We start from the raw sequence: 14170 nt of genomic DNA on the forward strand, positions 1-14170 counted from the left end.
CAGAGCCAAACATTAAGGAGAGGGCTCTAGCACCAGGATTGGCACTGTCACAATAAATACCCAGGCAACCAGCACCGTGAAAGCCAGACTTTCGTCTTCACTGGGGAAGTACAAAAGCAGTGAAAGGACCGAGGCCTCCATCTGAGCCTGGGCTTCCCAAGGCCAAGCACCTAACTCTAACACCTGAGAAGCACCAATTGTCACTCTCTGTTGCGCCCAGAAGCTACTGCTGTGCTGGCTTGACACAATCTGAGAGGAGAGAACCTCAATTAAGAAAATGCCTCCCAAAAAGTGGGCTATAGGCAAGTCTCCATTGAGAAAATGCCTTCTTAATATCCAGCTGTGGTGCATATTCTTAATTAGTGATCGATGGGGGCGGGCCCAGCCCATTGTGGGTGGTGCCATCACTGAGCTGGTGCCCTGGGTTCTGTAAGAAAGCAGGTTGAGCAAGCCGTGTAAAAGCAGGCAGCTCTCCTGAATGGCCTCTGCCTCAGTTCCTGCCTCCAGGTTCCTTCCAGCTTGAGTTCCTGTCCTGACTTCCTTCAGAGAAGAACAGTGCTGGGGAAGGGTAAGCCAAATAAACCCTTTCCTCCACAACCTGCTTTTCATTCACAGTGTTTCATCTCAACAACAGAAACCCCGACTAAGACAACCACAGGAGCTCATTCTCTTAGCAGCAACAGTAAGGGGATGGGAGGAGGGAAATTTGCCCATCAGTTTGCAGACTGCATCAGTTTGAAGGCAGGGAGGCTTCTTCATACTAGCAACAAGCTTTCTTGGGGGCCAATGCCTCGTTCCCAGTGGTGGTTAGCAAAGAGGGGGGGACAGCTCCTCCTGTCATTGTCCTCTGCTGCACCCATGCCCACTGGCTCTGAGAAAGTACCAGAACCCCAGTGTAGCCCATGGACTGGCACTCACCACGTTCCCTTGCTTCACACAGTAGCCACTCTTAATGAGGGGAGGCCCGGTGGAGGGACGGCAGCCTGACGTGGGGATGTAGCTCTGAGACCTCCTCAGGAAGGCGTGAGACCCTGTCTCAGTCCCTTCCTGCCCATCCCCACCGTTCTACAAGGAAACAGTGTCACTGTTAATGTCCCAGTCACTCCTCTGGGCAGCCCCAGCTGCTGCCGGCCTTCCCACCACACCTCCAGCCCTTTTGATATTATGTCAGTCAAAGAAATAAAAAGTGACTTTGCTCCCAATCAGGTGCTCCACTGAGTGTTTTCACAAAGCAAGACACTGGCTAGAGAAACCCAGAAAAGGAAGGCTAGACAACGTAGACAGAAGAGGGCACAAGCCCCCAAATGGAAAGAGGGACTGCAGACTTGGGTCTAGTCTCACTCCCTGCCACGCTTCCTTTAAGTTTTACAAGTGTTTGTTGCCTGGGTCTTAAGGAGAAGCACACAGACCACAGATCCTCAAGACATCATGATGTCATGGCCTCAACTCCTACATCGGCACTGGCCACACCCACCCTGCACTGTATTTTCTTGGCCACCCCTCTCCACTACATCCCCAAATCCTGTTGCTATGCGCTGCCCCCAGCAGCCCCCAGCCAATGGCACCTGGCTGATGGGTGTTTGTACCACCACTCCCCCGATGATCTCAGTCTTGTAGGCCACCTGCGGCTTCTTGTCTGGGTTGGGAGGAGCTGTTAGGTTTCTGAGAACTTCAGTGGCCAAGGGTAGGGTCCCAGCCTTAGGTACCTGAGAAAAAAGAGCGGTATGGTCGGCAAAAAATAGAAATCTTAGGGGACAGGCAGAACCACAAACAGGATGTAGATAAGTAAAAGGAAAAGCTAATTTATTAAATGATGGTAAGAACACTCTCCACTCCAGCTCTTCCATGCATATTCATATCCAAATAGGAGGAACTCAGTCAGTAACCCTGTACACACCCTTACCCAGTGACACACACACACACACACACACACACACACACGTATACACAAGCACACACATTTTTATACACACACAATATACACAGATAAGAAAGACACACACACACAAAGACATACACAAATATACACATACACATAAAACATACACACACACACACAGAGCAAAGTTACTGCATATCTATTAGATGAGCTAACCCTGATAAAGAAAGCAAAGATCAAACACCCAGCCCTAGCCTCTTGACACTCATGTGCTAGTAATTAAGACTGGACAAAAAGTCCCCAGCAAAACAAGGAGTCAGAGTACTTATAAATGAACATGACATGGCAGAATATATACATTACACACACACACACACACACACACACACACACACACACACACACAATCTTCTTCCTGTGAGTGTCTTGAGGTAGCACCCCATATCCAGAGACAGCACACAGCAAAATCCTTCCTCCACCAGCCAGCCTTGCCTCACCCTTCCCTTGTGCAGGGTTAGCAAGGTTTATCAGAATAGTAATGAGCTGGCACACTCCTTAAATGACTAAATTTTACCCTACTTGGGTCCAGCAACACAAATGCTAGACACACACACACACACACACACACACACACACACACACACACACACCTACTAATATTCATGGGAATTCTAAGGTATCTGGAAGAATAATTTGCTCCAGTGATGGGCATTTTCATTTGAAATCATTGGAAGACCAATTTTTCCGACTGCATGTGCTGGCTAGTCTTATTTCAACTTTGACACAAGCTACAGTCAAAGAGGAGGGAGCCCCAATTGAGAAAATGCCTTCATAAGGTCCAGATATTATGTATTTTCTTGGTGATTGATGGGGGACAGCCCAGCCCATGGTGGATGAGGCCACCACTGGACTGGTGGTCCTGGATTCTATTAAAAATCAAGCTGAGCAAGCCAATGAGCAGCACCCTCCATGGCCTCTGCTTCAGCTCCTGCCTCCAGGTTCCTCCCTGCCTGAGTTCCTGTCCTGACTTCCTTCACAGTGATGGACTGCAATGTGGAAATGTAAGCCAAATAAACCCTTTCCTTCCCAGATTGCCTTTAGCCATAGTGTTTCATCACAGCAATAGAAACCCAAAGACACTGTACAATTCAGAATTTCTGTTTTCAGCACAACGTGGTAGAGCAGATTCTCCCTGACTTGCTGGGTTTCATTTTGCTGCTATTTTTTTTTTCTCCCCCTCAAAGTGCTTTTTGCAATAGTCACTAAATGGTCCCCAAGTTAGATGCTCAGTCCCAGCTTGTGGCACTACTGGGAAGCAGTGGAACTTTCCAGAGATGGGACAGAGTAGGAAAAGTTAGGTCATTGGGCATGTGCCTTTATGGGGATAGTGGAACCCCAGCTCCTTCTTGCTTTGTTCTTTGCTTCCTAACTACTGGGAGATGAACAGGTCTCCTATGTCACATGCTCCACCTTGATAGCTTGCCTGAGAAGAGGCCCAAAGGAGCAGGGATACCCCATGATCTGCAAGAGCAAACATCATGATCTGCAATTAACCTCTCCTTCTTATAACTAGATTATCTCAAGCATGTTGTCACCATGCTGGGAAGCTAACACATCTTTCCCCTGACCTTCTCACTCTGCTCTATTTCATCTTTTAAAGATATGTCTATAGAACAGGAAATAAATTATTCATTAGCTACGTCCCAGGAAGACAAGAGTACTTAACACAGTCCATGAACAAGTTAGCAAAGCTTTGAACTGGAAGACGTTCCCAGACCTGACAAAGAAGAATATCCCCCACTAGAAAAAGAAATAGATCTAAGTTCCTTCTCATATGCTTTCTCCATTCCCAGACTTCCCATAGTCAGCAATCCTTTTTCCAGCACAACACTGAATCAGCATCCCATAATTACCCGGAACATGACTGATAGGAACCCCTCCCAGGAAGTACAAAGGGGACAGGACTCTGCATAAACTTCCCCTTGAACTTGATGCAAACTCAAACTCTCAAGTTAACTTGTTGTCAGCCAATGGACAAGAGGAGGTTAGAGAGAGCTGGGCCTGCACAGGCTCCGGGGCAAGTCCCTGCTGCCTTCTAAATTCTGCTCCTACCCCACTGAGGCCAAACACTGGAAATGCCACTCTCATTACCAGAAAGAAACAACAGTATACGTACAGTGATTTTGCTGGCTTGGTTCAAGGCTTCAACCCAGTCCTTCAGATCTTTCTGGTCATTGGCTTGAAGAAAATATCTCTGAGACAGGGCATTGATAACTGTAAGAGTAATGGGGAAAGAGAAACGGTCTCAGGTCAGAATCCATGAACCACAAGAACCCATGTCGGGATGGAAGACCCATAGAGGCTATTCCGTAGATAGATCCAGGAACTGCTCCATGCTGTCAAAGTCACTTTCATATTCAGAAACGGCAGACCAGAGCAACTCATCTTTAAAAGCAGGGATTCTTCCATCAGCCACCAGAATGGCACTGGCACTAAGAGCAGCAACCCATCTGCCACCAATAAGACACTCATGAAGCATTGGGTATTGGTGACCTGCTGCTGGTATGCTAGCCCAGGAGCCTAGTACTTCCTTCTACCAGCACCGTCTTGCCTAGTCTGTGCCTGGGAGATGGAAGAAGACTTGCTGGAGATGGGGTCTGTGACCTTGACCTCATTTTCAACCTGTTCTTCCCTCTGACATCTCCTTAGTCAACAACTTACCTCTGAATTTTTTTATTAATATTATTTATTGTTTGTACATTATTAGATGAGCAGACCACAAAATCTAAGAGTGATTTCTGAACAATGATATTTGGAAGAAACGGGAGGAAGAAAACACCAGTCTGAAGTTCGGAGAAGGGGGGTGGGGGGCACTGTCCCTTCATCCCTCTAGCATCAGTGTGAAGTCAAGAAGCCATTGCAGAGGAGACCAAGAACTCCCTGTTTCATTCATATAACAAATATTTGCTGAGAACCCACTATGTGCCAGCAGCCATTCTATGTGCTGAGAAATCACAGTGACAAAGTTAGAAGTGTCTCTGCATCCCTGAAGCCTAAGTGCAGGGCCTCCCTGAACACAGAAATGCCTCAGCATTTGCTCACAGTGAGGCTAGTCAACAATGCAGGGACAGAGTCATTGGACTCGCCAACAGCAAAGAGGCATGAGTCATTGATAGAGTGACTCTGCTACCACCCCAACCCCAACTGCCACTCTTTAGGCAACCTTGAGACCCTCAACATTCCTTCCTTCATTTTAACTCTTTCCTGCCTGTCTCCCCCTCTCTCAGACCTCCTCATTCCTGCCTGTTTTCCTCTCTCAGACCTCCTCATTCCTGCCTGTTTTCCTCTCTCAGACCTCCTCGTTTTCTTTCATCACCAGTCAACTCTAAAGTGAAGGCTACCAGAAACATCTACTAGATGTTTTCTATCCACCTTGTGGCATCAAGAAAACTGAAACACAGCCTCAACTCATAGCTCAGGCTATAATCTTAGCACTTTGGAGTCTGGGTACAGCAGAAGCCAAGTTCCAGGCCAGCTTGGGCATGGAGCAGGGGAAAGAGTTAAAGAGGGGTGGGGAGAGAAGGGGCAGGAGGCAGAGAGCAGAGGCCAGCCTGGCTAAAACATGGCTGGCCCCTATATGTCTGGTCACAAGTTATTAATAATTTTAGTGGTATTACTTGGCATCCCAGAGCATCCCTATTATCTAAGCCACTCACACACACAGGGCACAGTTCATATGGAACCACAGGGCAGCCTTCCATGGAAAAGAAGTCATATGTCTGTGAAGAAAGCCCAGTACTTACCGAAGCAGAATGGAGTCTTGGGTTTCTGCTTTGGGGTAGCTATGCTGACCTATATAAAGTAAAGGCAAAAGATACATGAATGTCTTTCCAACAGTATAAAAAAAATGTTCACTTAGGAAATATAGCATACATAAAAACAGCATGTCAAATATACATAGGCACATTTCGAAGACTAATAATTGAGAGTCTTGCCTTCCCTTGAGGAACTGGCATTATCAGTCCTACTCCTTAAAACAGTGGTTCCTGACCTTCCTAATGCTGTGACCCTTTAATGCAGTTCCTCAGGTTGTGGTAACAACCCCCACCCCAGCCACACAAGTATTTAATTGCTACTTTGTTGTTGGATTCTCTTGTCCTGCCAGATCCCACCACCCTTCTCAGCCCCAAATAAACACAGAGATGCTATATGAATTATTAAACTGTTGGCCAGTGGCTAGGGCTTCTTATTGGCTAGATCCCTCTTAATTATTAACCTATTTCTATTAATGTATGTGTTTCTGCATGCCCTTACCTTACCAGAGAATGCCTGGCACATCCTGTCTTCCTGGGCTCTACATGGAATTCTCTTTCCTGTGCTTCTCTGCCTACCTTTCCCAGAATTCTCCTTGTCTCCTAGTCCCACCTGTCTTCCTACCTCTACTGGACAAACAGTGTTTTTATTCATCAACCAATAAAAGAAGCATATATACAGAAGGAGATCCCCTATCACTATTTTGCTACTGTTATGAATTCTAATGTAAATATATGATATGCAGGATATCAGATATGTGATTCCTTGACCCACAGGTTGAGAACCCCTACCTCAGAAGCTCATTACAACCCTTCCATGATAGAATCTTTACTGTCCACATAACTGCTACCTTGATGCCTCTATTAATTTTTCTCTCCACAAGAACTCTAAAAGCCACCAGGCTGGGACAAGATTCTCTCTGAGCCACAAGATCTAGCAGAGTCCCATTCATAACCAGCAGGCTCCTACTACGCTTGCAAGAGCTAATGTACTCCCGCCCCAAAGAAGTGGTTGCTGTGGACATACAAACTCCTATCAAAGCGGAGAGGGGTGGGGAGATGGAGATGGAGGGGGAGGGGGTGAGGGTGGCAAGCACTCCTGCATTTAGGTATGTTGTCCAAAGGCCTAGCTATCTCTGCTGGCCATGAACACAGGCAACTCTCCAGCAATCCAGACAGTGGTTGCCAGAATGAGGGAGCTCACCTGGTATTTTCAAGAGCAGGGCCTGGGAAGATAGGAACACTGGCATCCCTTCAGCTAGCTTTTACAATTCCACCTCTAGCAGGGACATTGCTGTGCTGCACAGGAGCCGGCATCACTCAGGCTCACATTCCATCATGGCCTACAGACATTTGGTGATTACCCTAGATGCTGGTCCAGTCACACTGGAACACCTGGCACATCCCACTCACTGGAGATACCTAGTGAGGCAGCACTTACTATGGGGCCATCCTGACCTGGACACTGCTCTCTCAGTCCCCTTTCTAGCCATCCTGATCTTCTTGTTCTCTCAGAACTCTGGGACTTGGAATTAGAAGCAGGAATTAAAGTCTGGCGTTAAAAATGATGTCTCCTTGCTGCTCACATTTGCTAAAAATCTAACATTGATTGACACACCAGTCTCTAGGCTCCTGCTGCTCTTGACCCTAAAGTCTTCCAGAGTCCCACCTTGAATCCTTATCCAAAATTAACATTGCTCCAAATACTCAACCAAGAACTGAGGTGGCGCCCTACAAAATATCAAAAGAATAAATAGCAGAGGCTTCTTTTGGAGTCGGTCTCAAATCACAGGTGTGTGACCTCTGTGACATGGTCTGTCAAGAATCATAAAGTCATGATCCCATGGAGTTAACATGAGCATCAAATATGATAGTATAGGCAAGAATTTCTATGGCTGCAGCATGGCCAGATAGAGCTTGCAAATCAAAGAGGGACTATTATTCCAGGCAAGGGAGGTATACATGCATCTGTAATCCCAGCACATGGGAGGCTGAGACAAAAGGATCTTTACTTACAGGCTATCCTAGGCTACACAGCAAGTTTCAGGCTAGCCTGGGTTACATGGGTGTACCCCATCTTAAAACAAGTCACACACCAACACAGTGTGCACATGTGTACATATACACATCCAGTAATAATGCTGATGATAGGGCCTGAAAAAGCTGCTTACCTTCCAACGTTAAAAAACAAAACAAAAACAAAAAACATGCACAGCCTACATAACATTGCATCATCCTCAATGACAAATATGACAAGTATTTAAAGCATCAAGGTGCCACATGACCCCTGTTTCTGAAGGTGCAAGGATGAAGGACTGCTTGTGCCAATGGCCTTCCTACTAGCAGAGTGCCAAAGCTGCACGGGGCATCACCAGCGAGAGTCAGACACTACGCTGATGAGTGTGTGTTCAGTCCACTGTACTGATGAGGGAACCCTGAGGTGGAGGCCCTGTGGCCTAAGAAAGCCCTGAAGAACACGAAGGGGAACCACAAATCTGAGCTCAGACAGACCACCAGACACAGCCATGTCTGCACACTTCGCAGGTAGCACTCGGGGGCGGGGATGGGGGTGGGGGTGGGTGGGCATCAACCCTGGCCCCCAGTGGCCTTGTTCTCCTGAGGTTCAGTCCAAGCCAGTTGCTGAACTTTGAGCCACTCACTTCCTAGCTGTAGCCTTCAGCATCTGTGTCCCCAGGCTATCATCTGTGCTGGGTCCCTGCACTAACTCCCAGTGTCACACAGCTGCCTGTGTTCTGTCCCCTTAGCACCCACCTGCCTCCCAGCTCCCTTCTCATCCAGCTGGCAATTTGGGTGGCATTGAAAAGCTTGGTCCCAGAGGTCCTCTCTCCTCATATTTATCACCGACTAGACAGAGTGCCACTGACTGACCCTTTCACCCTACATGGATTACAAATGACCACGCTCACTGCACTAATTAGTCAGCCTGGGAAAATGCTGCCCATGCAGTTATCGTGAGAACCAAAGCTTCCAAAGGCAATGCATGGCTTTCTGCTTGTCCTTCTCTGCGTACGCACTTGATACCAGGAAGTCCACGTGCATGCTCACTGACAGTGTACCTCAAACTCATGAAGCCTTGGTGGGCAAAGTAATGCATTGACAAATTACCAGAGTTGATCCCAGTTCTGTCCTGAATGGCCATGGAACAGGGGTGATAGCCTCCACAGACCAGCTACTCCCTTAGTAATGCCAGTGTGGAAAGGTAAACACTCTTCTCACAGACACATGACAGCAGGGACAGAAAATGAATGTGTCTACCTGTGGCTATGTCCACAGAGAAGGGCTGCTCAGAACGCTGACTTTGGCCTCGCTCCCTGACAGTCTGTCCCCAGAGGTATGAACCGCCCCAATCCACCTGCCACCTGTTGGTGGACTGTGCCAGGCTGTAGCAGCCATCTTCAAACACAGGAAGAGAACAGAGGACCCACAGGAAGCAGTGCGGCCACAGGTGGGTGAGGACATCCAACAGTCTGACTCAAGTGAGAGCGCCCAGGCGCAAACATCCTCACACCACACAGTGGCCACAATTGAGTCACTGCCCAACAGTGGTTTACTGGCAGGCTCTGCGAGCAGGCCAACAGCCAGAGAGGGTTGTGATGTGAACAGAGTGTCCATGGGGCCCCCACGAGTGACGCAGAACAGTCTCAGGAGCTTTTGCTTATCAGATCAAACACAGACCTCAGAGGGCCAGCCACACCCTGCTGCCATTAACCGGAAGTGGAGCTAGGGCCCCTCCAGCGGAAGGAACAAGAGCAGAATAAAGCTTGGAGAACTCGAAACATTGCTCCTGTGTCTGGGGAGACTTGTCCCTCAAGGGGGCACTAAGAGCAGTTAAGTGAGAAGCCACTGACGCAGCGTACTTAACTGGAAAATGAGTGAGTCAATGCTCTTCACTGAACTCTATTACAAGGGTTCTCACCCTTCCTAATGCTGTGGCCCTTTAATACAGTTCCTCATGGTGTGGTGAACCCCCCAACACCATAAAAGTATGTTAGTTGCTACTTCATAACTGTAATTTTGCTAGTTATGAATCATAATGTAAACATCTGTATTTTCTGATGGCTTTAGGTGAACCCTGAAAAAGGGTAGTTTGCCCTCCCCTCCCCCTCGCCAAAGAGGTTGCAACCCACAGGTTGAGAATCACTGTTCTATCGTATCCAGGGCCCTCACCCCCAACCCCACACAAACAGTTAATAACCCGCATTTCAGGAAGACCTGTTATCTATCAGAAGCCCTCACAAAATAGGTCCAGCCTGGGCAGAATTGGGGGCTGGCAGTATGATGACATCTGTTTGGGAGAGAAGAGTTAGAAAGCAAAGGTAGCAGTGTAGGCCAGGTTCAGTTATTTTCTCGTTTGCTCAAATACTGGTTCTGCTGCCATATGCCCCAGAAACAGACACCTCCATCTCTGGGTTGCCTCTCTGGAGGACCCCTCCCCAAACCCACCACACCACCAGTTGCCATCTTCCCCCACACTAGCCTCCAGGAGATCATGGGACAAAGCACTATGCAAATGCTTAACCCTGGGAGTGACCTAAGGCTAACAAAAAAATGAGAACTCAGGAACCCAGCACCACCAGAACCTGGCAGCTAGCCGGTCAGCTGGAGCAAAGGCACTCACTCAGCGATCTGTAACCTAACCGGCTGGTCCTTGAGGATTTTTCAAAGACCCTGCAAGGCTTGCCTGCCTCAGGAAGAGCCAAAAGTCAGGTCACCCCTGCCAACGAGGCAGAGGGACACAGAAAGCCTCATCTGGGCTGCATTTATAAATCATGATTCAGCGGGAGATTATATTCACTCTTCCCTGGCCAAAAAAAAAAAAATCTTCCCAAACCCTCACACTGCAGAGATGGTTTCAGTTTTCATTTTTGACAGGGCTCTCGGCTCCCCCCCTCTCAATTCTCTTTCTGGAGAAATGACCTAATGAGCTCACAGCAGATGAGAAGAAAGGGCCCCTGGGAGAGGAGGGGGAGGGGAGGAAGGGAGGGCTGGGCTGCCCTGGCCTGGGGAGGCTGCCACAGTTCTTATCAAAAGGCATGCACAAATTGCCGGCAGCTGTGTTAGCAAAGCTGCACTTTAACCATGCTCTTCCCCTGAGGCCATTATCTCCTCTCTAATCGCTTCAGCCACTGCCCAGCATCTTCTTCACTGAGATGTATCTGCCAGGTTCTGTCTGCAGCTGGCAGGCACGACCCAAGCCTGCCTGCTGGTCCAGCCAAAGACAGCCACTCCTCTCAGGACATCTCTTGACCCATCTCTTTTAAGCATCTCCCGTGGGAGCTTCACCCAGATCTCCTTAAATCTATTGCCAGATGGAGCTGGTAGCTTCTTCGCTCAACCCGAGCCCCTAGGTCCTCAGTCCCTAAGATCCTACGGTGGGAGAGGCCAGAAAAGAAAGCAGCAACTCTTATGAGAAAGAACTGGAGTGAGGGACGGAACTTATGCAGCCCTGGAGCTGGCTGGGTGCCACCTGGCTCTCCACTCCTGCTTTTAGGAGAGAATCTAAATCCCTGGCTTTTTTTTTTTTTTAATAAGGGCGCATCATGGGTCAGCAGCAGTGGCTGCCCCAGGGAGGAGCTGCTAAAAGCAGCTGAATTCAGCAGATCTTTGTGGTCACCACTGACTGGCCCTATCCCCATCTCAGAGAAGATCAGGAGTTGCTCTTGCCCCTGTATGCATGCTGGATGAGGCACAGACTGCCAGCTGCCTGCCACGATCCCTAGAAGGCACCAGATGTTGAATGTGGTCCTGGACTGTCTTAGGGCCTTCTGGGGCAGGGGTGTTCTCAACCCTCCCCCCACAAGCATTCAGGCTGGAAAACTGGTAAAATTCCATGGGGCCTGAGGCATTTCCAATCCACTGCTCAGTAACAGTACACTTTGAGGGAATCTTTCATTGGATCAGGGTCGTTGTCCCTGTGACCTTTTGTCCCAGTTACCAAAAAAAAAAAAAAGATAACACCCTCCATAGTGCTTTATTTTGGATATAAAATGCCTCCCAAAGGCCAGTGGTAACATCTGGAACTTTGAGAAGGTGGGGGCACATGGGAGGTCTTTAAGTGACTAGGGGTACCCTCAGGAGAGATTATAGGTGCCCAGGCCCTCTGTAATTTGCTCCCTAGCCATGAGGTAAGAAGCTGGGCCCCATTTTGCCATAATCTACTGCTTCACATGAACCCCATAATCATGACTAAGACCTGGAGCACAGTGACCCAAAGTAAACTGTCTCTTTATAGACTATCTCAAATATTCTTATAGACCTGGAGACATGACTAACTGGCACATTCAAAGAGTGGGCCACCCTCCCCAGTGCCAAATGCCACCACAAGACAGCATGGCAATGCCTGGGAAGGGGAAACAAGGTAATGGCAGTGAATGCCCCCAAGGCTCACAGCTCCAGGATACAGAACCTCCCTCTTGCTTAGACATCAAACCTCCTTCAAGACCATGGATTCCCAGGAGGCCGAAACAACCTTACCTTTGAGATGTAAGTCAGCTGCAGAGATCCAACAGCTCCTGCCCCAACTGCCAGGTTCTGAAAGACAACAGTGTTTTCTTAAGATTCCAGAGTCCCCAAAGCAAGCAGTAAGAGATAAACCTGTGTCCTAGTTCAGTCTAGAATACTGCGGCCTCAGATCAGTCACTGTCCTCACCTACAAGGCACTGGTAATAATTCCTGGATAAAGGTTTCCTGGGGCACCCCGCTGTGACGAGTTAGTCTGGGGCAATGGTTAGACTTGTATGCTTTGCCGTGTTACTGTGAAGTTCTTAGCTAGCCCTCGGTTTTCCCTGCTGTAAAAACAGAAGCAACTTCTTAAAAGACCCCTAACAGGGGCTGTTGTCAACTCTTTTACTGACTTTTGGGATCCCACTTCTCTTACTGGGTGACCTGACCAGCCTTTATATAAAGGGAGGTGCTTAGTCTTGCTGCAACTTGATATGCCAAGTTTTATTGAAACTCATAGCAGACCACAGAAATGGTAGAGGAGGGGATTAGGGGGTGGGAAGGGACAATGTGGGGAGAGGGGCTGAGAGGGGAGGATGAGGCGAGGCTTCTGCAGGGATGTATAATAAGTAGATGAAGTTTAAAAATAATAAAAAAATTAAATTTCAAAATAAATAAAAATAGGTCAATTTGGATTAAAAAACAAAAACAAACAAACAAAAAACCGCAGGCAATCTGAACTGTCTTTATCTAAATCAGATTTCAGGGTTTCTTTTTTTCTAATTTTCTTTTTTGGGGGGTTGAGAGTTAGTAGAATGATATTGTGATCCTCTTGCCTCCACTTCCTGGGGGATGAGATTACAAGTATGTGTCATTACAACCCGGAGCTTTAAAAAAAATATTTACATCAGGTGGTGTGGTGATGGCACACACCTCTGACCCCAACACTTGGGAGGCAGAGGCAGTTGGATCTCTGTGAGTTTTAGGTCAGTCTGGTCTACAGAGTGAGTTCCAGGACAGCCAGGGCTCACAGAGAAACCCTGTCTTGAAAAACCACAAAAAAAAAAACAAAAAAAAACCAAATAAACAACAACAACAACAAAACACACACACACACACACACACACACACATACACATTAAAAAATGAGAAGTCCTAAGGACTGAACCCAAGTCAAAACACAAAATTCCATTTGTGCTTCATATACCCATTATACAGATTTCCTGGAGACTAATTTTAGACAGTGCTTTTAGCAACCGCGTGTTCTGACGACAACATACCACATGAGGCTAGGTGTAGGATTTTCCACTTGTTATCATATCAACATTCAGAAAGTTGCAGATTTGAGATAATTTCATATTTTTACATTAGGAATATTCTACCTATAACCCCACCCTCATAATACAGTGATGTGGTGTTAACACAGGGGAAGTGTTCCAGTGTGGAATTTCCCTGGCACACAGAGATGCTCTGCAAGTGTGACCTTTAACATCTTTTCTGCATGATTGCTCTGATTTGGCTTGCTTTGTCTTATTTTTGTCATTTCAACATTCATTTCATAACATATAGGATACAAACTCATGATACAGATTTTTAACATGTCTGTGAACTTACTATAATACATGCCAAATGAAACTGATGTCTGAACACAAAACTAAAAACCAGTAAGAAAACATACTACTAATACAACAGTGCAATGGGAATGCTTGCTTAGCATGTACAATAGTCTGGGTTCCATGCCAGAACCAGAAAACACAATACAGAAACAAATTCAAACCAAAACAAGAAAAAAAAAAAAAAATCAGGGAGCTCCAAATATTGGGCCAGCAATATTCTACATGACAGACCATTCCTGGCTTCCTGATTTCTGTTGAGAGAGGATATGAGGTAGTGACCAATATTAGAAATCATACCAAGAAAGTTCCCGATAGATGGACTGAAAGCCCATTCCCTTATAACCTGAGTCTGTCTGAGAACCCACCCCCATAGCCAGAGAGTCCACAACTGCCTATAACTC

The 14170-nt window shown here is 47.2% G+C and overlaps 1 protein-coding gene across 2 annotated transcripts in view; it reads right to left on the reverse strand.

The window, feature by feature from the left end:
• Plekha2 (pleckstrin homology domain containing A2) overlaps nucleotides 1-14170 on the reverse strand; it is a 53097-nt gene that overhangs the window by 14051 nt on the left and 24876 nt on the right. The window contains exons 3-7 of one of the 2 annotated variants that reach the window (XM_051182168.1): nucleotides 12187-12243; nucleotides 5683-5731; nucleotides 4056-4153; nucleotides 1566-1706; nucleotides 919-1065 (exon numbers count right to left, since the gene is read on the reverse strand). In XM_051182168.1, the coding sequence (XP_051038125.1) occupies nucleotides 919-1065; nucleotides 1566-1706; nucleotides 4056-4153; nucleotides 5683-5731; nucleotides 12187-12243 (492 nt within the window). The remainder of the gene's footprint in view (nucleotides 1-918; nucleotides 1066-1565; nucleotides 1707-4055; nucleotides 4154-5682; nucleotides 5732-12186; nucleotides 12244-14170) is intronic. The other variant, XM_051182169.1, reaches the window with a different exon arrangement.

This window comes from Phodopus roborovskii, unplaced genomic scaffold (assembly GCF_943737965.1).
Source record: "Phodopus roborovskii unplaced genomic scaffold, PHOROB, whole genome shotgun sequence".
Lineage (NCBI taxonomy): Eukaryota > Metazoa > Chordata > Mammalia > Rodentia > Cricetidae > Phodopus > Phodopus roborovskii.